This window comes from Hippoglossus stenolepis, chromosome 10 (genome assembly GCF_022539355.2).
Source record: "Hippoglossus stenolepis isolate QCI-W04-F060 chromosome 10, HSTE1.2, whole genome shotgun sequence".
Taxonomy (NCBI): domain Eukaryota; kingdom Metazoa; phylum Chordata; class Actinopteri; order Pleuronectiformes; family Pleuronectidae; genus Hippoglossus; species Hippoglossus stenolepis.
In genome coordinates, this window is record NC_061492.1 from 13059177 (window position 1) to 13082539 (window position 23363).

General features: G+C 41.0%; 1 protein-coding gene across 1 annotated transcript in view; it reads right to left on the reverse strand.

Moving 5' to 3' along the window:
* Positions 1-23363, reverse strand: part of itpk1b (inositol-tetrakisphosphate 1-kinase b) — a 31114-nt gene that overhangs the window by 2909 nt on the left and 4842 nt on the right. Inside the window, exons 3-10 of the mRNA XM_035168165.2 lie at positions 23035-23059; positions 14759-14884; positions 9541-9658; positions 2866-2964; positions 2599-2639; positions 2154-2319; positions 916-983; positions 663-825 (exon numbers count right to left, since the gene is read on the reverse strand). Coding sequence (XP_035024056.1) covers positions 663-825; positions 916-983; positions 2154-2319; positions 2599-2639; positions 2866-2964; positions 9541-9658; positions 14759-14884; positions 23035-23059 — 806 coding nt within the window. The remainder of the gene's footprint in view (positions 1-662; positions 826-915; positions 984-2153; positions 2320-2598; positions 2640-2865; positions 2965-9540; positions 9659-14758; positions 14885-23034; positions 23060-23363) is intronic.

The following is a 23363-nucleotide window of genomic DNA, read 5'->3' on the forward strand; positions in this document are numbered from 1 at the left end:
ACTGGTAGACTGTGAGGTTTTGGCTCAGGCTTTAATTTTCTGTTCAAGTCCCAACAAGCCAGAGAGAAAACTAACCGAGTCTGATCCTGACTCGAGCCCCATGTTTTCCCTGATTACAGGTACATGCAGTGTAAAAACAAAAAAAAAGTGAATAGCCCAGCCAATGTGACTGAACTTCACCTGAATATCATTTCTAAATTTAAATCCAAACCCTGACAAAAGGACTTTGGTCGCGTATCCGCCATCTTGAATCAGAGGACCTCCACACTCCATCCCCTAATTGCAACTGTGCAGACTTTGATTCCAAATAATCATCAGGGCAAGATGGCAGCGTTTGTATCTGGGATATTTTTGCTTCATATCTGTTGTGGAGAGACTTTCTATCTTTATTTACAGTCTTTGATGTTAACACAAACCCGGGGCATGTTTTGAGCTGATGGAGTAACTGGGTCAGGATCACAAAGGAGATGGATTTATTTCAACACAACTGGCTGCACAAAAAGAAAAACTGACATCACTTCCACTTCAGACGGCAACACTGTGAGAAGCAGGTCACCACAGGAAGACGTCTCAGTCACAACTGGAGCTTAATGTGCAGATAACGTGAGCAAGTTGACTTCACCGAATACAAACCGGCTCTGTGGAAGAGAGGCTGCACCTACCAGGGAATGCATTGATGTCAATGACGGCGTGTTGGCCGGTCTGGTTGTTGATGATGACGTCGATGCCGAAGAGGGACACGCCCAGCGCCTCCCGCAAGGACCTGGACAGCTCTCTGATGACGTCATCACTGGGTGGCTGAGAAACCCCCTCGACATTCTCTCTCTGAGAACAGGAAACAATATTTAAGTATATCGGTAACAAAACCCCTTTGAGATCACATTGGGTTCCAGTCAGTGATATTTTAAAACGTACTGAGTTCAAGTCTGAGGACGACTCCGGCTTGGAAACATTGTGGCTGTTGAAGAAAATGGCTTTCCTGTCTGAAGAGGAAAGAGAGGGAAAAAAAGTTAAGCAGAAATTTAGAGCAGCGTCACATGCCCATGATATTTCCCATCTGAGGCACTAGGTGGCAGCAAAGCTCAGTAGGTTACAAGGCAATCAGCCCTGAATCAACATATTTATTTACTGATTGTGACACAGAGTGTAAAGAAACCGAAACTTGAAGCAACCTGGGGAGAAGTCTCTGGACCTTTGAACCTTTCAGTCATAATTCTATCACCTGAGAACAAAGCAGCATGAAGGCTGTTGGCGTCAGACGAGGAGGGGGGGGTTCTTTGAAGCAGTGATAAATGTGACGGGATGGATTGCTTAATTTATGGCCCCTTTGTTCTTTGTTATCATTGTAATGATTAACATTAGAGAGCCTTATGGGGACGGCTGAGGGGTGGGGGAGCGGAGGGAACAAGTAAATCTCATCACTGTCCAAATAAATATGCCCCTCGGGCTCGCAGAGGGTTGTGGTAATGAAGGGTGGGGCAGATGGAGTCTGTCATTTCCAGAATGTAACTCTCACACCTTTATTTTCAAGTTCTTTCCAACCAAGAGCCGCTGCGTCTCTCTTTTTGCCACACCCCACTCATTCATCCACTCTCCACATACAAGACACACTGTACAGCTCCAGGCAGCAGAGCACAATGATCTGAGCTCTGGGCAGATGTAAGGCTGTGGCATGTTGCTTTATGTGTTTGACGAGGGCCGAGCTTTTCCGCCGGGCCACTCAGCATTCCACAATGAAAGCAACTGTTCTCTACACAAAGTAGATGACTGCACCGATGGTGAAACTAGTTTGCATTAGGGCCTCTGCTTTTATCACGCCAGATACTAGTCATCGGTGTCACGGGACAACCCTGTAAGTGACTCAAAGTCACATCGCGGGTAAGGCTCATGTCGTGCACGAAGAAAAACGCCGCGCCTCGTGTTTATCTTCTACAGCACGAACCAATAGGGCAAACATCAGTTGCGCTCTGCTGCACCCCTTAAAAGGGTGAACAGGTCCAATCAGGGACTATAAAGCCGTTTTTTATTAGATCTTTTATTGGGTAATTTGACTAGGCTGTGCAACTTGTGCAGTCTGGTCTGCGCGGCTGTAGGCGGTCCTTGGACTTCCCTACCCGTCTCTTCCTCTGCCACTCTGTGTCCTGTCTCCTCACCTGCTGGACCAGCAGGGAAGTTCTTCAGCGAAGGTCTCTCCACCACGGTGTAGGAGTCCCCCACCACAAACACCTTGTAGAGCACCGCGTTGTGGTTGATGAAACTCTGGATCACACATGGAGGCTTCACGTCCTTCAGGTCCTCTTCACTGAAGATAATGGCCATCTGTGCACAGGAAGACACACAGTGAATGAAATATTTAAATAAAACAGCACTCTGACACACAAGTCTGGTTAAAATCTAACTTAATTCAATGCTGTGAATATGGAGGAATGAAGAGCGTTTGTCCAGCCTGACAAGCGTATTGATTTCAGCACTTTTATCTGATGTGTGTTGTTTGAACTGGAGCTAAATGACGATCCTGTGACAGGACAGGAGTGTTACTGCTTACACAAAGCAAACTGTGGAGGGTGTGAATGACCTGTATGCCCTGTGGCCTCTTACCTCGTGGGAGTTGGTGCCATGAGCCACCCGTGTTTTGCAAACTGAGGAGGGAATGAAGGCGAGGAGAGACAAAGAGAGACTTAACAAGGTAAACTAACTGTAAAACAGTAATGGAATGACGACAGGGTAAAAACATCTCCAGATAAGGCCTTTTGTTAAAGGCTGTATCAATAATGATCGGTATTGTTAGCATTTAACATCACAATACGAGTCCTAACAGTCTGTAAGGACTCCTCAGTATCTATAATATGAGGTAGTGATACTCACTGAAGGGGAATGTGAGTCCTTGTCTCCTGATCTGCTCCAGCACATCTGGGCTGCACTCAGAGTTCAGGACCATGAATGGAGGAGAGCAAATCCTCTTATCTAATAAAAAGGGAAGTAGAGAACAAAAGGAGGAATGATAAGTTAAGAGATGGAGAATAAAGCTCCAAAAAGAAAGTTAAGTAGTAGGAGTCTTGTTTAAGTGTGGCACACATTCCACTAGGGCTGCACTTATTTTACTGTCTAGTATACGAAATGAAAATGAGTATGGCACTGAGTAGAGCATTACCTCCACCCAACAGCCCCTTAAATGCAATCAAGCTGCACCTAATTTCATTCACTCATAGATATCAGTTTCCTAAATACACCAGATTTCTTTTCCATCGACATTAATTAAATATTCTTTTGGAAATTAATGAAAATGTCACAAAATCTTGCAATGATGAAGAAAGAGTAAAAAACATCCAGTATCCGCCCCTTTGTACAAATTGACATCAAAATTGAATAGGTTCTTCCCCTACTCGTACTGCATCCTTCCACCAAGTTACATGGTAGTTTTTGTGTAACACTGCTGACTCAAAACACAAAACACAAAAACAAACACAGTTGAAAACATAACCTCATAAGCGTGGGTAAAAAAATCTAAAACAAAAACACCCAGAGTCAAACGTGACATCTTCAATTTGCATGTTTGGTTCAATCTATCAATCTTCTCCTTATCAACTAATCTCTTCCATCAATGTACATTATCTACAACCAGCTATGAGCACAACAGCGTCTACAATGTGTAATAAGATCCATTCTCAGGTTTTTCACCATTAAATCCCTTAGTAGTTCATGATCATTTATTGCTCTGAGCTATAAACGGCTATGGTGGATAGTGACTTGATGTTAATACATAGTGACTTACAGATAGCTAAAGCATTATACACAGGTTTTTTTTTTTTAGCTCTTCCTTAAAAAGCAGCACGTGAAGCTCTTTCCTTCCAGGCTACTTAGATATCCTATTGTAGTCTGAGCTCCAATACTGAAGACCTGTTTGACATGAAGAGCAGATGGGTCTCTCACACACACACACACACACACACACACACACACACACACACACACACACACACACACACACACACACACACACACACACACACACACACACACACACACACACACACACACACACACACACACACACACACACACACACCTTACTCAACATGAAAGTTATATTTGTACTCCATCCCTGTGACAGGTTTAGGCAACAAACACATCAGAGGCCACCCGAGGCTCTGAGGAGAAAATGACGTGCTCAAATAAACAAAGAGGAAAGCTGCCGGGCCTGTCTGCTCCTCCCAAAGAACACACACACAAAAATCCTGAAATACAGGAAGACGCATTGTCATGAGGACAAGTCAAACCAGCAGGGGCATTAGAGTCAGATACATGACTGACAGGTGTGACTGAGCACACTTGTCGCCAAAACAGGTACAACTGCAGAGTGAACTGGGTCAAACCTTAACCAAACACTAATTAAATCAGGACGAACAGGCAGCCTCCCTCTCTCACCTTCCTCCCCCACATCATGTTTGACTCTGTTGTGTTTTGACGTCACTTCCTGTCGCGGCAGGTCGCTCAGTTACGATGAGATTGAAAAACAACAAACATCCTGCAGCACCGTCATACTTCACCATATCAGGGCTCGGGACACATCTTTATCAATGTGGTGCCTTCTGTAATTTCCCCTCTACAATAGTATGCGGGGGTGATAAGGGAGCTGGTTGGAGATATCACCACAGGAAATCAGTGTGGGGGCCAAACCGAGAGCTGGCAAATTACTAATGACAAAAACACAATAGAAACACGCCGGCCTTTGTGTCCTGTGGGCCTCAGCAGTGACGGCGCTCTCTGCCCCCACTAGTGCTGAGGTCAGGAGAATCTCATTTGCCTACATTAACTACAGTGCTGAACTCTGGGTGTGCATGGGGCCCCACAGACTTCTACAGCTCCCACAACACACAGATACAGTGCGTAGACACACAACAGTTGAAAACCAGGTATGTACCAGGACGATCTGCAAAAAGAGGCTGCATCTGTTATAAAAGATGCATCACTGAAAGATAACTCCAGCTTATTGATGCAGTCTTGGCAATGATTCCTATTGGCAGTAATATCACTAGCATAGTACTATACATACACTTTAATATATATGGCGTCAAAGGTTCACTCTTACGAATGTAGGATAACAACTTGAATAGCTTTTGTGTATCTTGGATTTTTAGGCTGTTGGAAATTATAATGAGCATTTTACAAAAATGTTTCTAAAAAGAAGAGTAAAAAAATGTATTTAATTGAGAAAATTACCTGGATTTTTCATGAAAAATTATTAAAACGTTACATTGCCATCATCTAACTGCTGAGATTGGGAATGTGGCCAAATTACTAAAGAAAATAAACAAACAGAACAAGGAGGATTTCCAATGAACATACTGCTTTTAAATAATAGTCACTGTGAGCCATACTTATCTGAGGGGGAATCTATTTGATCTATTACATTAACGATTACCCAACGCTTTCATTTGTGCACTGCACAATCATTTGCAATTTGTACCTTACTGGCCTCTGACAACTATATATTTATATTTGTTATATGTGCAATATAGAATGTACTTTGTCTCTTATCTTATCAAACTGTACATAAGCTTTTCTTCTGTTATCACTTTCACTCTTTCCTTTAAGTAAAGCGTTTTAGATAATCTGGCTCATCCTGTTTACTATATCTATAAACAGTCTGACTTTATGTCACAGTATTTCAATGTTTCCCTAATTCAGCAATGACCTTGACTGTGCTTATGAAAATAAGACCTTAGACATAATAACTTTGAATAATCCTTTAACTTTCCACATCGTGATGTCTTGAAAAAAAGTCGCCTCATGATGCAGGAGTGCTACCACTGCAGCTGAACATGTGCTTTGACCGCTGAAAACAAAACTAATTTCCTAATAGGAACACTTGTTTTTACTAAGAAGCAATTAATCTGCATCACCAAGGCAAGCCAAAAGTGATCTTGCATGGTTCAGATTTTTATATTTTCTGCAGTTACGTGACAGACATGCACATAATACTCCTGTCATCTTTCACAAGCAGATACTGGGTCTGTGCTCTGTAAACCTTGCCTGTACAGTTGGGTTTGTTCCAGTGTTGGCTCTGCAACCAGTCAGTTTTGGGAGCGGGAAGCCTGGAGGGTTACCCATCAGTCATCTCTGCTGCAACCACGTTCGTAATGCCGATGTTATTTTACCAGGACGGGAATAGCAGCATAATGTCTTTCAGAAAACAGTCTGGCAGGATAAATAGCCCCATTACGTCACTGAGTTCCCAAAGACTGATGGCGCTACATTTTGTCAAACAAAAACCATCAAAAGACCTAAACCTTGTCAGACGGAAAACATTTCGAGCTCCAAGTTAAGGATTTATAATAAAGAGGCCGGGAATGGTGGATAAGGACGTGTGGCCAAGTTTGTAATAGTGTGCATGCTTGGCTGTAGTTGATGCTTTGCGGATAACCGGGTGGAGGGGAGGGTGAGGAGGATCAATCTCTAGTTCTGTCTAAACACTGCGTGCTTGCAGCAGACCCAGCGGTGCCGAGGCTGATATTTACAGGACTCCACGATGAGATGCTTTTTAATTGTCATTATTCAGTAACACTGCTGTTTTTCCCTCCTCTTCTTTTATCTAATGGCAAAATTTACCGTGTCTCCTCATCTGTCCCTGCTGTTACATCATAATCATGCATGCAAATAAATTAACTCCACTTTTAGGCGATGACTGATGTGCCAGAGGGTGAAAAAAAAGAGGAAATTCTTCAACAGGTCTGTTATAACCCCTAAGATTCAGATCAGATCCCAACAGAAAGCTGAGTTACATGAAGCTTTGTATAATACTTTGCTGTTTAGACTCTCCAGTTGCTATTTAGAGCTTGTTTCCTAGATACCCCAGCATCCTCTCACGCTGCTTTTATTTTATATACATATATATATATATATATATATATATATATATATATATATATATATATATATATATATATATATATATATATATATATATATATATATATATATATATATATATATATATATATATATAATATTTCAAATTGAACTCCAAACACAGCCTTGCCCAGCCATGAGTGTAAGCCAGGCTTACACTCCAATTACAATTATTTTGAAAGGACAAATTCGACTGTTTTCTCACACAAGGTAAATCCCATACTCCCTTCATGAGATATCCATCATCTAATGGTCGTGGTGAAGTACAGTTGTAGCTGACCGGCAGGAAATCTCTTACCTAAACTGAACAATCCTCTTGGCTGCATTGACCTGGATGAGTGTTTAGCTCCGAAAATGTCTCACAGCATTCGTCTTTCTCATGCTGCAACTATGATTAAATATTCATCACTTTCGTAAACAGGACACTTGCTCCATTGCTGTGGATTATTATTATCTCAAGACAGCCTACTTAATACGCACATGCTGCAAGAAGTTTCAGTTTGATCCAGAGGAATGTCCTTGTTTTTAGGAGAATTCTTTTATCTTGAGGACTCCGCTTAAGACAAAGAGACAGGCCTTTGGTTTTTATAGAAGAGTTGACTTGACGACTGTTTCTCTCTCCAAAAACCGTCAGATATCAAAAGTCATGTATACACAGGAACCAGCGGATTCCACTGAGTAACATAAACTGTTACCTTGCTCTGGCCCGCATTGTAAACACAAAACCGAGTCAGACAACAGAGCAGCATATGATTCAGTGACACTGATCCATTAGTGCCCCTGTGCCCCTTGTCTGATTATTTTATATTAAACATATAATAAGATGAGCTCAATCTTTTTGCGCGAGTTTATATTAATTTAAACAATTCAGCGCCGTATGTGCTGCGACCGGGACGGTTGACACGGAGACAGCACTCCAGTGATAAAACAACACTGGATTTTCCAGAGAAAGCCCAAGCACACCTCAAGTGCTTCCTCCTATTGAGTACTATTCTGAGTCATGGAGACTGTGAGGCATGGCAGGCTCTCTGTGGCCTTTTAGTGCTGTGTTGCCTTGGCAGCTGCTCCAGGACTCCGAGCTCTCCGCTGATAAGGAGGAAGTGCCCCTGCCTAAGAAAGCAAGGTAGACTTTCCACACTTCATCCTCGACTTTACTCTCGCCATAACCCAGTTCTTGAACTCGCTGACAGGAGAAAGTACATTTGTCCTTGGTCACATGGTGTTTTTCCTATAATCGTGTTGGTATGGTCTAGGATTATAATGGCTTACACTCTCTGCTTGTGTCTTAACTGACTGCAATTGTCAAGGAGGTTTGGTATGCAGGGCTAAGTGCACTTGCATTAATGGGAGAAGAGTGGAGGGGGAGAAAAAAAGCGCTTCCAATAAATGCAGCAAACGAGACGTCCTCTTCTTCAAACCAAACACACACACAGGGACAGAGAGCGATACAGCTTATACCCTTTGTTGCATAACAGCCATCATGTCTGTTTGGATAAAAAGACGTCTTCTTGCGGTTCTATTTTAAGAAACCCCTGACACTGCCGACACGCAGAAACGCCTCTGATCCATGGCTCTGACACTGGACCGCAGCCCATCGCAGAGTCACGGATGCTCTGTGAAGTATTACTTAAAAGGTTTACGTTCCCTGCCATGTATGGGGGGAAAAGGAAATGTGGATGAGTCACAGGTGTGTTTATAGTGTGTGGGTAGGGAATGTGTTCCTGTCATCACTACATCCCTCTTCCTTCGGCCAAAAAGACATTCTCTGTTGATTAGTTTTATGTGCTCAGCGACAGGGGAACGTGTCGCTGGATCGACTTAAAGGCAAATACTGATCCGTCAGTGAGAGTTGCACAGAGCCAAGTTCATAGTGGGTTCACACAGGTGGAAATGGGAGACAGAGATGTCATTTTGTCATGTGGAAAGAAGCAGAGGAATTAGGATATCAGTACAGCGCTCTGCCGGCAGGAATTAAACATCGGCTCGGAAGCATGGAGTAACATAATTCAATTGAGAGGGTCGTATTTTAACCATGTGTTCCGTCTGGAAGCGAAGAGGAAAAACAGAGATCCTCCAGTTACCACAACTCCTCTTAATAACATTAGACACATTAAGTAAGGTGGACGGCCGTCTTCTTGGAATTAAGAGTTACTGTTTGTATTTTTCCATTTAACATTTTAGATAACTTCTGCTTTTATATAATTCTGAAGACTGGCAGAGGAACAGAGAGAGACACTAATTAATTTTAGCCATTACACACTGTGTACTGATTCTATTCACAGTAAAAGCACTGGAAAATAACCCTGAAAAATAAATTTGCACTACTACGCTTGTGACATAATGACTACGCAATAAAGGACAGTTATTTAAACTGCTAATTTTCAAGCGACTGTACTGATGACAAACAATGTAACATTTCTTCTGTGGAGAAGTTCAGCACAACAGGCGGAACACATAATTGTATGGTGCGATAGCTTCCTCCATTTCGGACGTGTACTACTCTTAATTCGCTCAGTACTGGTCATTGGTCAGTGTTCTGTGATTGATTTGGTCTAGAGTTTATTTATATATATATATATATATATATTATATGTCATTGTCTGACCGAACCACATATTCTGAATGTCTCACCTTGCATACAGCTCTCTATCCTATGAATCAGCTGGTAGGACTTGCAGCGGTCCAGCAGAGTTCGGATGGCTGGGAGGGGGTCCAGAACGATGGTCTCAGGGTGGGAATCAATATATTCCTGAAACACAAACATTTCATGGGCACTTTTAGGAACAGTTCTTATGATCACATCAAATATTTTTTTTAAAACGGCACAAAATTTTGTCCGTGCCTTGTTCTGTCATGATACATTCGCCAACCTAAAGATACAAGTAGCTGCAAATACTCAAACTGACGATTGTTGATCAATGATTAAAACTCTACTTCAGCACTACAGCCAGTTTGTGTGTTCAATTAATCTTTAACTGTATCAAATTAATTAATTAATAGTCAACGATCAAGGGTCAAGTGTTAATCATAGTTTCACACGTTATCAGAAAACATTTTCCTGGTCCTTTGACATTTTTCAGACTTATCAATCGGCTCATCAAATAATAAAACTGACAGAGTAATCAGTAATAGAAACACTCAGTTGCACCCCTGAACACACTGTAGTATATTCCTATAGTGTGATAAGATAAACCACAGATTGAGGCTGCACACCATGTGAAACCATCTGCTGTGATACACAAAACACACAAAAACATATACAGACAGATTCGGAATGTTAAACAAATACACTGAAGTGAGCAAATTACACATACAAACACTGAGGTGAAGGGTCAACGTACCTCACTCTGTATGTGTGTGTGCATTTGTATACTTTTATCCTTAAAAGGAGCAGTTTAAGTTATAGACCTTACACAAGGTTTATGTCAGGGCAGAGGGAACGCACTATATCAACGAGTGTCCTCACAAAGATAGACGTATAAGTGTGCGTGCGTGCGTGCGTGTGATAATGTGTGAGAGAGAGCTAGCAAGCATGAGATATATGCCAGCAGATCTGTGTAGGTTACATCACTACATCTCTGCATGGCCGGCTGTTGGGTCAGCCTGAGGTTTCCTATTTTACATAACTCCTCTTCTCTCCTCTGTGCTCGCTCTGTCCCTGTACGACCTCCTCTCAGCCGCTCTCCACATCTCCATCTCTGCTCCGTGGATTTCTCTGCCAACCGCTCCTTCCGAGCAATTGTTACTGACTCACAGACGCTGTCAGGTGGAGCTGGCTGGCCCGCACATTACACAAACAGCCTGCCTGCTCACATCACAGCTCTGTAAAACACCACAGCTCCCCTGTCACACTGGGTTGCATGAAATGAAACACACGCAGCAATGTCACGCACACACAGTGGGGGAAAAATGCCCATTTGTGAACTGACTCTTGTTACGCACAGACTGATACTGATACCAGTTCACACTCATGTAAACAAATGCCTTTGCCTCGACATGCAGGATCCATCTTCAGGATTTGCATTGGATCTAACGGACAACGCTGATCAAAGCCTGTTGAGCCGTTACATAAGTCAAACATTCTGTCGCCAAAAAAAATAAATCCAAACTAATCTTCCAGGAGTTGAGAGGCATACTCTGCTGATAAGAACGTTCACTAGCTGTTTTCTGTATCTCAGTGCAGTAAAGACACACACACGACGAGAGCTGGTGTTAAGAGAGCCAGGCGTATGTCGGTGTGGGTGTAACGGCTGCACATTTCCTGCTCATTTTTCAGGACAGATCTGTTTCCATAGGGAAAAGAGGTTTCTCAGAGAAAATAGACAGTGGAGGATCTAATGTGGGCCACTGTTTGAAAGTCATGTCTGTGATGCCACAGGCATCAAATCCGAGGCAGAAAATAATTTTTAGCACTTACACTAACCTCGACCCTACGGATGCGATTCACCACATCAGTTTGAATCTCCTAAGATGTCGATCACAGATAAGCCCACGACATCTAGTTTATGTGTGTAACAAATCTTCACTCATTTGGCAGCAAGGCAAATATAATGGCAACATGCCTGCCAATATTTATATTTAAAAAAAACAATTGTAAATGACTCCAAAGATGTAGTTATCAAACAGTTACGACAGACATTTAATTGAGGCTGGATATTTTTACAGTTTAACCATAAACTTTATTATAAATAACTATAAATAAAAAGTCAAGGACATTCATAAAACGCTAAACTTTTATGTAGTGTTTAATATAAAATATATTGGTGAATATCGGCAATCGTAAACACAGATACAAGTGTCTGTGAAAGGATCAAATCAACTAATATATCAGACAATTTGCAGGTAACTAACAATAACAAAAGATACTAAGGTCATAACATTTATTTAGTTCTTTAAATTTCACACCTTACTACTACTCTTTTTAAAAAAAAACATTATAATTAAACCAATGATCATAATCTGAATGATATTTGGCCAAGGTCTGCTGTGCACATGGCTAACACCTCAGGTTACTGAATCACCAGAGCGCATCCCAGCCTGACATTTTGTTTTAAATATAGAGCCATTTTAGAGAGGAAGGCTTATTCCCTCCACCACACAAAAGGTTATTTATGATCACAGCAATGTGATATTAGAAAGGGGCCAATGCTAATATTTCCAACAGAAATGTAATCACAGATGACAGCTGTGTTCAGGTAAATAGCCAGGACTGAGCCACAAAACAGAGGTTTTATATCAGAAATTCTTATTCGATCCAACCTACGACCACAGGCTTTTGTTATTGGCTAAAAGAATGACAACCTTGTCAAACCTGAGCAAAGGCAGCTGAGGTGGTTTGGGCACTTGGAGTTATTGCTTTACAGGCTGCCATCCTTTACAAATGTTCTGTACACAAGCTGACTGGGAGGAGAGCTTTGGTTATTATCAGGGCTGTGACTGGAGATCTTGTAAAAAGAGCTGGAGGTCGGGAGTGGGAAAGAAGGTGTGTGCAATTGTGTAATCACTCTGCATCTGATTTGATTAAGAAAACTTGAGGTGAACTTAGAGATAAAGAAAACAAGCTCTATTAATAATCACGACTAGACATTGGACAGAAGGATGATAACACCCGTATCAATGATTGGCCATGTAAATATGATCAGCATGAACACATCGCCAAAATGTATATGCCTCTTTGAATCACTCCCACTCCTATTAATTGTATTTTAGAAGATTCATTTAGAATGAAAGGCATCCAAAGGGACAAGGCACATTGTGTAGTGTACAAACCGCAATTTTGTTTAGATTTTTGCAATGTCATTTCATAATGTCATAATTTTTAACATAAGTTAATTTAAATAATCTGTAGATTGTTTTTTTAAATCGAATTGGTTACAAAAGCTGATCATTTTCTGGCTTCATAGCAGTGTATTAAGGAAGTAATTCCAACCATATGATCTTAATTTATATTTCAAACTAGATAAGCTTTAGGTTGTGTCCATCGTCCTATTGTCCCTTGCTCTGTGTGTTACATCACCAAGAATTTTCAAAATGAGAATTTGCGGGCTTTACAGTAGCTAACAGAACAAAATTTAAAGTGAAATGTTTTTTTAAATTAAAAAAAAAAAAAGTGCTGTGTTAAAGTGACAGATTAAGTGGTCTCCTACCTTCTCTAACTATGCAGAAATGTGTATGTGATTGTTTTAGGTGAGGCTGTGGGTGTGGCAGTCAAAGTTCACCTCTGATGTGTGAAAGAGGAAACCTGCGAGTTGCTGGAAATGATCAGGCCAATTATTAGTTGTTACATGACGGACAGATCATACGTTATGATTCTCCTTAGCTGAACCAATAACAACCCTTCACATCTCACTCGTGACTGAAAAACATGGAACTGGAAATGTGTGCTGGTGTTTTTATACCAACTAATGTAAAGAAAAACCTTTGTAAGAACCTCCACTATTATAATCATACACAATCATTGTTTTTTTTGTCACAGTGCTTCACTAATAAAAAATAGCATGTGCACTTGTTTCAAAATGGCCTGGTCTACCAGAAAAGTGTGCAAATGCAGCTATGTGTTAATATTGACCAGGTTGTGCTGTTTAAGTGATTGCCCCACACTGACATCCTGTTTGTCCTTCCTAATTGAGCAGTCAGGAACATGTTGACAGGATTGCGTGACGCTGATCATGATTACAGCTCCACTGAGTCATACACAGAGCGGAGGAGAGAGAGAGGGGGAGAGAGAGAGGAAGAGAGACACTAAAAGAGAGCGAGCTGGTGAGATAAAATTACTTTCGCATCATTCATAGCACTGCCAGATTAATGAATACACAGACGCACACATACCCACAGCACTTTTATGAAGTGTGCTCACTGTACCACATTTGAAGCTGTGACCTGCTGTGCATGTGAGAGGTTTCTCACTTTATGGAGAATGAGGAGAAACGATTTAAGAACGTTTAGTGACAGCATTCATACGCTCAAATATAGATGCTAATGTATTTAATGTTCCTGTAAAAGAGTCATGGATCTTAGGCCTGTCTGTCTGATTCCTTGAACTGGGACATTTATTACAGTAAACATGAAACTCATCCATAAATCTCAATTGCCTATAGCAGTGGCACCGCTGTGCCATAACCATCCAGAGGGTTCAAGGGTTCTATTTCCATTTACAAAACCGCATCTCTAGATCTTACTCAATGTCCATAATCATGTGTGCTGACAGTGACTGGGCCATATGATCAATGAGTAATGCACTGTAGTGGATTGTGAAAGACACAACTGGGTATAATTTGAAATGATTTGTTACATTACTTTAAAAAATGTTAGGCTTTAAACATTATATTTAACAACGATTCCATACCTTTTAATGCTAATTGTAGCAGAAACACACAGACATTACATTTTTGCGTATATGAAAACTTATTTACTTTGCAAACAGAAACTAGGAATAAATCAAAATAATAGAGTTTTTATACAAGCTTTTGGTACTACACAGTTAGAACTGGTGCTGATGCCACATGTCAGTCAATAATAAATAGTTATTGAGGTCCAATACCCATTACTAGGAGATATTGTTTGTTGAAGGCTGGAACATTTGGTTGAATGTGCTTTAAAGTCTAGTAAATGGACATTTGAAATTATTTCATCACCGTTTCCAAGGAAAGAATGCCTGCCAAAAGTTGATTATATGGTCACATGTGTACTGGAGGTCAACAAAGCTATTTTTCATACATTTCCAAAATTGTGTGCACAGCTTCCAGACTTTTCAAGATGAGGGACTGACAACTTTCACTGGCCCCACACGGTTAAGATTTAATCTAGTTTTGAATACTAAGGAGATGCATTGCCAGACGGAGCTGCATACCTGTACTCTTTGAACGAGCAGCACAGCCTGTGAATCATTCTGATCAGCCTCCAGGATAAGGTCAGTCAGTTTGTGGATGATGACATCCAGCGGACCCTGCTCCTCCAGAGGCTGGCTGAGATCCAGCTAAGGAGAGAAGAGAACAATCATCGGTCAAGGGTTATGGTGCAAACAGGGCCACCGTACACTCAAGTATTGATTTACCACATTTAGAAATTGAATACCTCAGCAATCATCCATGAAAAGCTTTTTGACCAAACTGCTAGGAGGTGATGATTTGAAACAGAGTGGTGTCTAACTGCAAAGCACTGCTTTTTGTGACTTACAGCTTTGAAAATGACTCAATATAAATCTGATTCTTGGTCACTGACATTTTATTAACAACACTGTCAGTATTTCAACTGTCTCTTTTGTCCATAACAGGATGAGGAAGACAGTAAAATGAGAAATCAATTCAATCCCCACAGCTCAGGCCTCAAGTCAGGCCTCATATTCATAACTTCCCCTAAAAGCACTGTTGTCTGCAGTTGGTTAGTCAGTACTTTCCATTTTCACACGTGACCTTTGCTTGAATTGTTTCTGTTTTACCTACTGCTTGTTCACACCACTTGTTTCATTTGCATGTTGAAAAGTGCAAAAGGGAACTTTACCATATGTATCACTCTGAAACATTACTTGTACACTAGAGTTTATATACCCAGGACAGGTTCTGATAAATTTTGAAATGATATTCCACTTCAGGACAGGTTCGTCACATTGGCTGGGCAATCTACTTCATTGTTTAAACTGCTGGTGCCTGTAATTGGCAAAAATGTCAGGGCTCAATAGGGGTCGGATACCAAAAAAAGTACCCCAGTCAGGGTCAGGCTTGGTTAGTATTCTCTCATGCTCGGTCGGGTGCAGACAGAAAATTGTGGCCCAGTACTGGTGATAAAATCTATAATGTACAGAAACCTGCAATATGAACCTGATTTAAAGCTTCTCCTTGATCCGAAAGAACCAGTTTGGAATGCAGCGGGGACAAAGGAATCTATAGCACACAGAGTCAACAGCCGACTTTAACATTTCAAGAACGTTTCATTCTGTCCCCAAATAAATTACTTCCAGTTAATTATTTGAGTAATTTTCTCCTTTTTATTGTCATGGCTTGGAGAGTATTTTTGAGAAGTTATTAATCTGCCATTGCCCTACTTATTTATGCTCCTAATGTGTCAATAGAAAAGAGGAATCTCTCTGACGCTTCTCATAGTTCTGCTCTAGATCACAAACATACGTTTTCTTTTCTGCTTTTTGGTTACAAAGACATCTGGACCGATTCCACATCATCTTCTTCCTCTTTTATTTATAGCTGTAACTTAGGTGCAGCCAGAGTTTGGGCTGCATTTGTTTTGAATCACATCAGCAGGATTAATTCCTGGTGTCTTCCATTTTGCTGCGAATTACAAACCATCTCCCTCTGGCCAGACCTCCAGTCTCACAGAGCACACTCAGCCTCCGAGGGTGATACAATTTTTATGTGGGTCAGCAGCACTTGCGCACCCACACAAAAACCCAGAAAAGTAAGAACATTACCAGAGGAAGATGAAGACAATACAAAAGAGGCCTGTATTACTATATTATATATTACAAGTAGTAGTAGTAACTATACATATTACTGCTATATACAGTTGTCTTCAATAAGTATAGTTAGGAATAGCAATCTCAGAAAAGGGACACAGAGGAAAGTATAGCTTGAGACAAACTACAAATCTCTGGCTAGTATTTATTATACTAATACAAAGACTTATAAAATAAATTACACTATGACTCCTAGAATGTGTCAAATGAAAACACTGGACTGACTCAAAGAGACAGTCCAAATGAAACCAGCACAATCTACATTGTACTGAGAAGTGGTTGCGGGGCTGTTATGTAATGCAGGCGTACACATACTCATTAGCTACTCAGCAGACAGGGATTATTACAGACAACAGATAATTCACTAACACCTGTGCAAATAAGCCAGAGCCAGGCAGAAGCCCACTGTGTTAGTGATGTCCAGACAGTATGTAAAACAATAGTGCATACACTTTAGTCATACGGGTGTGGCTCGATGCAAGGACTGTAAAGCTTTACAGTTTCAGTTGGTTTAGGGTTGGTCGTAGTCAGGGCCATCACATTCTGGTTAATGATTCTGAGATGTGTGGCAGATAGATGACTAATTACAGCACGATTGGCCCTGCCCTGAAAAGTCAGTTGCACAGAGTGGTAAATCTGCTAAACGTCAATTGATTTACATGTCGTCTTCTTTGCACTGGTTACGACAGAGGACAGAAAAATTCAGGTGCAGTTAAGACAGACACTGATTTACAGTACAGGTTCTCGTCTCATTCTGACAGGTAATATGAGCTTTTCTATGTTGAGCAGGCGCAGCCAGTATAACACATCATACGGAGTGAGGTGTTTGAGTCAAGCTGCATTCCCTTAAGAGCTCATTATGCTACATCAGCGCGACATTTTTTTCTCTGTCCATTTTAACACTGTTGGATCTCATTCTCCACCTCGCTCCATTTCTCATGCTTGTTGAAACAGGCCCTACAGCTCAAAAGAAACATGCCAACACGAGCCGCAAAAATATATCAACGCCAATGAGGCCAAACATGTTCAGTGACTGTACAAGGTTTGTTAGAAATGACACATAAGAGGCATCTTCAAATCCAGTGCAAGGGGTGGGAAATACTGCTGAAATCCTCTATCATCGTGTATGTAACTCTGTATTTCAACATATTGTAGTATAATCGGGTCAATAAAAGTCCAATATGTCAATAATGTTGAAGCACAGTGAGAGATATAACTTGTATAATTATTTTGAATGTACCACCTCAGATTTGTGAATCATTTCTTTGTGTTTGTCACTGTGTGTTTACAATTAGTTTTCCGATTTCTTCAACTTTCAGTCAGGAGCACAAATCCGACTTTTAACTTTAAACTTAAATTAGAGATAGATAAGGTTTTTCCAATAAAAAAAGCATGCACAACTTAACTAGTAGCAAAAGCTGTTGTAGAGGACAAGCTGATACAGCATTTTTACCAAAAGTATTGTGGATGAAAAGCAAAAACCAGTTGGAATACCTTGCTTCAGATTTCAGGAAGACCAAAACGATACAAGTGGACATTTAATAAATCAAACAGTATGATTGCATAAGCTCAAGTGATGTAGCCCGGTAAAAAAAAAACAGAGGCAGTGGTGACGGGGCATCTCAGCAGTCCAGCTGGTTTATCAGGAATTGTGTTGTCCAGAGACCCATAGTCACAGAGGTGTGAACATATGGCAATAAACATATAGACATGCTGCTATTACCTTAATAGCTCTGTGTTGGTAAGTCACTCATAAAATGTGTTGTCCAGAGACACAGACACAGAGGTGTGAGCATATGGCAGTAAACATATAGACATGCTGCTATTACCTTAATAACTCTGTGTTGGTAAGTCAACACTCATTAAATGTGTTGTCACCTGTGGATAAACTAATACTGGCACTATAACACTAGCTGCTGTGAACAGCAGTGGTGACAGGGCCTCCGCAGTGGCGTGAGATACAGCAAGTCGCTAAAAAACCACAGCGCTCGCTCTTGTTTTCTGTCTAGCCAGCAGTGTCAGTGTGACAGTGCCGGCTGGATGGGAATTTTTCTGTACTCCACTGAGGCAGGGCTTTTAATCTCTTGCTTACACAACACAGAGGGCCCATCCACAGCCTGGCCCCTCAACAAAAACAGGACTCTACATTGTAGGGGTCAACACCCACTGGCAAAGACACATCGCAGAGGATGAAGCTCTCCTCTTTCCGTGCATACACACAGTGACCCTGCATTAGAGCTCATCCAAAAACCCATCAGTCAAGTCACTGATGTTCTGCTAAATGCTAAAAGCAGAAATGTCAGCTAACGTCTTTGCGAGTCCCTTTGGGACTGAGAGCGAGCAGTGGGTCGTGGCAGTGACGGACAACACAGAAAACATGCTGGATTCTGGAGGGACAGGGCAGGTCAGGGCAAATATATTTTCAGCTTTGATGTAGCTTCACAGTGGGACCAAGCTATACCCCTGGGAAATCTAAGAACGAGAATGGTGATTTTGTGGACCAAGCTCATAATGTACTTCAGTTTTCAACATTGTTTCGCTGTTTGCACCAGTTATTTTTCTTAGTTTTAGATGTTTTTAGATGGGTCATCGTAGCTGCCCTGAGCTCAAACCACACCTGGCTTTTGCTTTGTTGTCAGAGCGAGACTGTGTGTATGTCAAGTGCAGACAGACATGTTATGAATGATTTAGTTTGTGTGCTGTGTGGCACTTGACACCCTGATGTAAGAGAAACACATGTCTCTGAGACAAACTGTGGCTGGCTGCCACACTACACATGAATTATGAGACTAAACATGAGAGCGGATCAACACTAAGGGGAAACTCCAGCCCAAAACCAAGAGGAGGGTCAATGACCGTGTCCTCAGCATCTCAAGAGTCCTCAAAGTAATAACACATTTCTGCAGCTGAATATGTTGTTCAATGAAGGCTTATGTCTTTATTACTAATACACTTATTCGAATAATATCAGGTGAACCAAAATGGATGTGTTTAGGCCTAATGGAGAGACTTCAAGAGACTCAAGGGTTGAGGATAGTTAAGGAGGTAAAGGAGTCACTGTGAAGTTGACTGTGTCAAACTGATGAATATATCATCCATCATCATCATCAATGACTGCTCAAAAACACCCCCACACAAGTCTTAGAGTTTTTTTCAAATTATTCAAAGTAAATAAAAAAATGAAAGAAACTTTGGTTAACACATATCTTGGCAAACCTTTGTGATTGTATTTCTAATCATTTGCTCCATCTTAACTTATCTGACTTGATGCCATTTCCCAATAACTGCCAATCAGCCGTCAGCGAATCTTGGTGCACTGCAGGATCGATAAATCCCCTCAAGAAAACCTCTTGTTTGTCACCTTCCACAAATTCAATATGTGGGTGGAATACAGTAACATGGAAGAAATGAACTTTAAATTCCTGAGGACTTACCATATCATAAAAATGGTAACTCAATAACTTTCCATTGACAGCCCACTCAAACAACGACCATTTGCTGTGATGGTTTCTCTCTCTCTCAGAGCGATTATGGGCTTCTTCAAGGCCGAGCCTGGAGAGTTAATCTTATCTAGCTCTATGATACAGACAGGTTAATACACAGAGCATCGGGAGGATGGCTTTCATGAACACTGGGCGAAGGGGTCAGTAGTAATGAAATGGTGCAAAATTTTGGGAAAAAGTAGAGAGAAGGTGAGGGTGATAATGAACTACTTCAAAAAATAAAATAATAAAGACTGAAATGTGCGATAATAAAAAGTCAAACTAAAGAACTGTCTGTTCTTTTCCACTTCTGTCAGTCCTGATGAAAATAAATATAGATTGTTTTCCCACACTAGAAATGGGAATATAAAATTAACTCCCTGGGGCTGCCAGATTTAGCAAAGATCTGTTCACACGGAATGAGATCATAACCACTGCCAACCATCTGGAGGATACACCCTCATGTGGCAAATACCATCACATCAACGAGAATTACCTTTAAGCTTCCCGCAACTATCAATTATTTGCATTACCAATTAATCTGATGTTTACTGCCTGTATCCATAACATGTCTGAAAAGTGAAAAAAAAGTGAAAACTTCGGATTTCACAAACCCAGAAAAATCTCCAGACTGCTGCTGTTGTCTGACAAACCCAGAGTGAGTTTACTATTTCATAAGCGGCAAATGTTCATATTGGAGAAGTTAAAACCACATCTTTGCTTATAAAATGATGATCAACTAACAAAACAGTTGTACTTCAGTTTTCTGTGGATCAACGAATGAACATTGTTCCAGCTTGAGTACACTGCTGTTACTCCAGCTAATCTGTGTTTACGACACAATGAATAAGAACATTAGCTTATCATGTATTTTGTAGTGAGTAATAGTTTATTCTGCCCGGAAAAGAGGTACGCTTAATTTATCCTTGGGTATCCAAGGTTGAGTTATGTTATCACCAGGATCAGCTAGTCTGTCAGACCACAGGGACAAGGTTAGGTGATTAAATTGGCTGCAAGAGATAAATCTGAAGCTTTATTCGACTAAAGCTTTCTAGAGAAGGTTAAATACACTTGATATCAATGTCACACCAATACTCCCCTACCTCCAAAACTTAAAAAACAGACAAAACAAGCTGGATGCTTTGTCTGCAAAGAAACATACTTTTAATTTGGATGCTTCAGTTATAGGGTTAATGTACCATCACTTCCATGAGCTTAATTTCCTTTATGTGGAACTTAGTCTTAGGAGTTCGCATGAGTGAAATAAAAACCACGCACAGGAAGTTGACCACAATGAATACAGATGGAAATAGAATAAGGTTTTAAATATGTAATCTGCCATTAGAAATTGTCACTTTTTGAAAAATAAGAGTTTATGAGAAAGTGCTGCAGCTCACAAGTGTAATAGGAGAAGATGGCTTTGTACAAAGACTTGTATAACAAGGCCAGAGCATTACAAAGGCTGCCATTATGTTTGCTTGTGATACGGTCATGACAGTACAGGCACTGACTGGCATTGGGTGCAACACAGGCCGCCACAACACCAGTGTGAACTGAAGAACACCTCTGGGTGTCTGAGTAAACTGAGCTTTCTCAATTTGCAGTGACGGGCCGGCTAAAAATAAAGAGAGTTTAGGCTGAATTGTAGGAGGAATTTAAAAAAAAGCCCTCATTGGACCACAGGTAGTCAAGGAAAGAGAGAAACTGGTATGGTCGGCGGGCTGTTCAAGTCCCTGGGTACCATTTGCTTAGGGTCTGTGAGGATTTGCTCTCTCCCAGGAGGGGCTGAAAGTACAGTGGGAAACAAAGCCCTGCTTACTTTGGGACTATTCCCACGACAAGGCTCTTTCTGGGTGTGCTGATAGCACAGTGAGAGGAAAATAATAACCTCAAAGTGAGGGGAAAAAGAACCTCCCATGAAGACGAGAGACGGCGTTAAAAAACAGGGGACGACAGGGTAATTTCCTCCTCAATGGCAGAAACCACTTTAACTGACAAGTACTATTCAGCACTGAGCTTCCATGACATAGCAACAACTGTTACTATGCTGCTGTATGTGCTGTGTTTACTTGGAGTGTAGTATACCGTGCAATATCCATTAATGACAGCCGGCTACACTTCCCTGTGGCCTTCATTCACCTGAGCATGACTCAGCACCCATCCTTTAGTGGAGCTAACTCATTACGAGAGACAGAACATTCTTTTGCCTGAGTCACATGACGCATTAAAGTGTCTGTAATTATAATAAATACGTAGCTGCTCGCATTTATGATCTATTCTAAAAGATATGACTCTGGGCATACGTGACTGGTGCCAGATAGTACAACTCACACACACTATCAAGAGATGAAGCCAAAACATCCGGAATACAAACGCGGCCATCTTGTTCATTTGGAGTCTGCACAGTAGCGATTGAGGGATGGAGCCACAGTATCAATGTCCCACCAATATATGTGCTCATTATATTATATATGTCCCCCCATTTTTATTGCATCAAATAACTATTTAAAACCCAACTAACTGAAAAAACAATGCAACATAATACTGAAACCATATTTGGGAAAAATGTATTTGAAATGTGCTTTGACGTTTGAATTTGGTCCATGTCCTATCCACTAAGATGGAGGAGGCGGGACTTACGACCACGAGGTGGCAATCGAGAAGCTTTGGCCTCACTATTGGAGAGTGGTCATGTCTACACACACACACACACACACACACACACACACACACACACACACACACACACACACACACACACACACACACACACACACACACACACACACACACACACACACACACACACACACACACACACACACACACACACACACACACACACACACACACCTTAAGTGAGGTGTTGAAATATTGGGTTGGGGTGAGCAGTTGTTGCATCACAGCTTAAGAATGAACATGGCCTGGACTGGTGAACTGTGACTGATGTTGCTTGCAGACTGAAAATACCAAGACTTTGAATCAACTACATCAGGTACAAAAGGTGGGTTTATAGTACAAATCAAAAAAATATACATGTACTAAAATTGTGTATTTTGAACTCAACCAAAAGACACTTAATCTGAAAAACAACCAACAAAAATAAAAAATGCTAAGTTTTGTTGTTGTTAAAACAAAAAAAATACTGAATCAGACCAATGAAAGTCGCCCACTTACCTGAACAACTTCTATTCCTCTTTTCCTGCAAAAGAAGATAAAAGCAATAATCATTAATGTGATCAAAAATAAACTGAAAGTGATGAGTTTTAACATACATTGCCAGGCACTGAGAGAACCTATAGGATATAAGATGCAGGACAGGTACTGTGTTTCTGCTCATAAAGTGATTCGCCGGTGATTTCGGAACTTGTCGCTGGTAGTGGCGACAGGCAGCAGCTGTTGTGATACCTTGATAACGTGAGCTTGGTGCTCACAGCATTAGTGCACTAACGTCTGTCAAAATATAACACTGACTTTTTAAATTCAGATTTTCACACCCCTGTTAG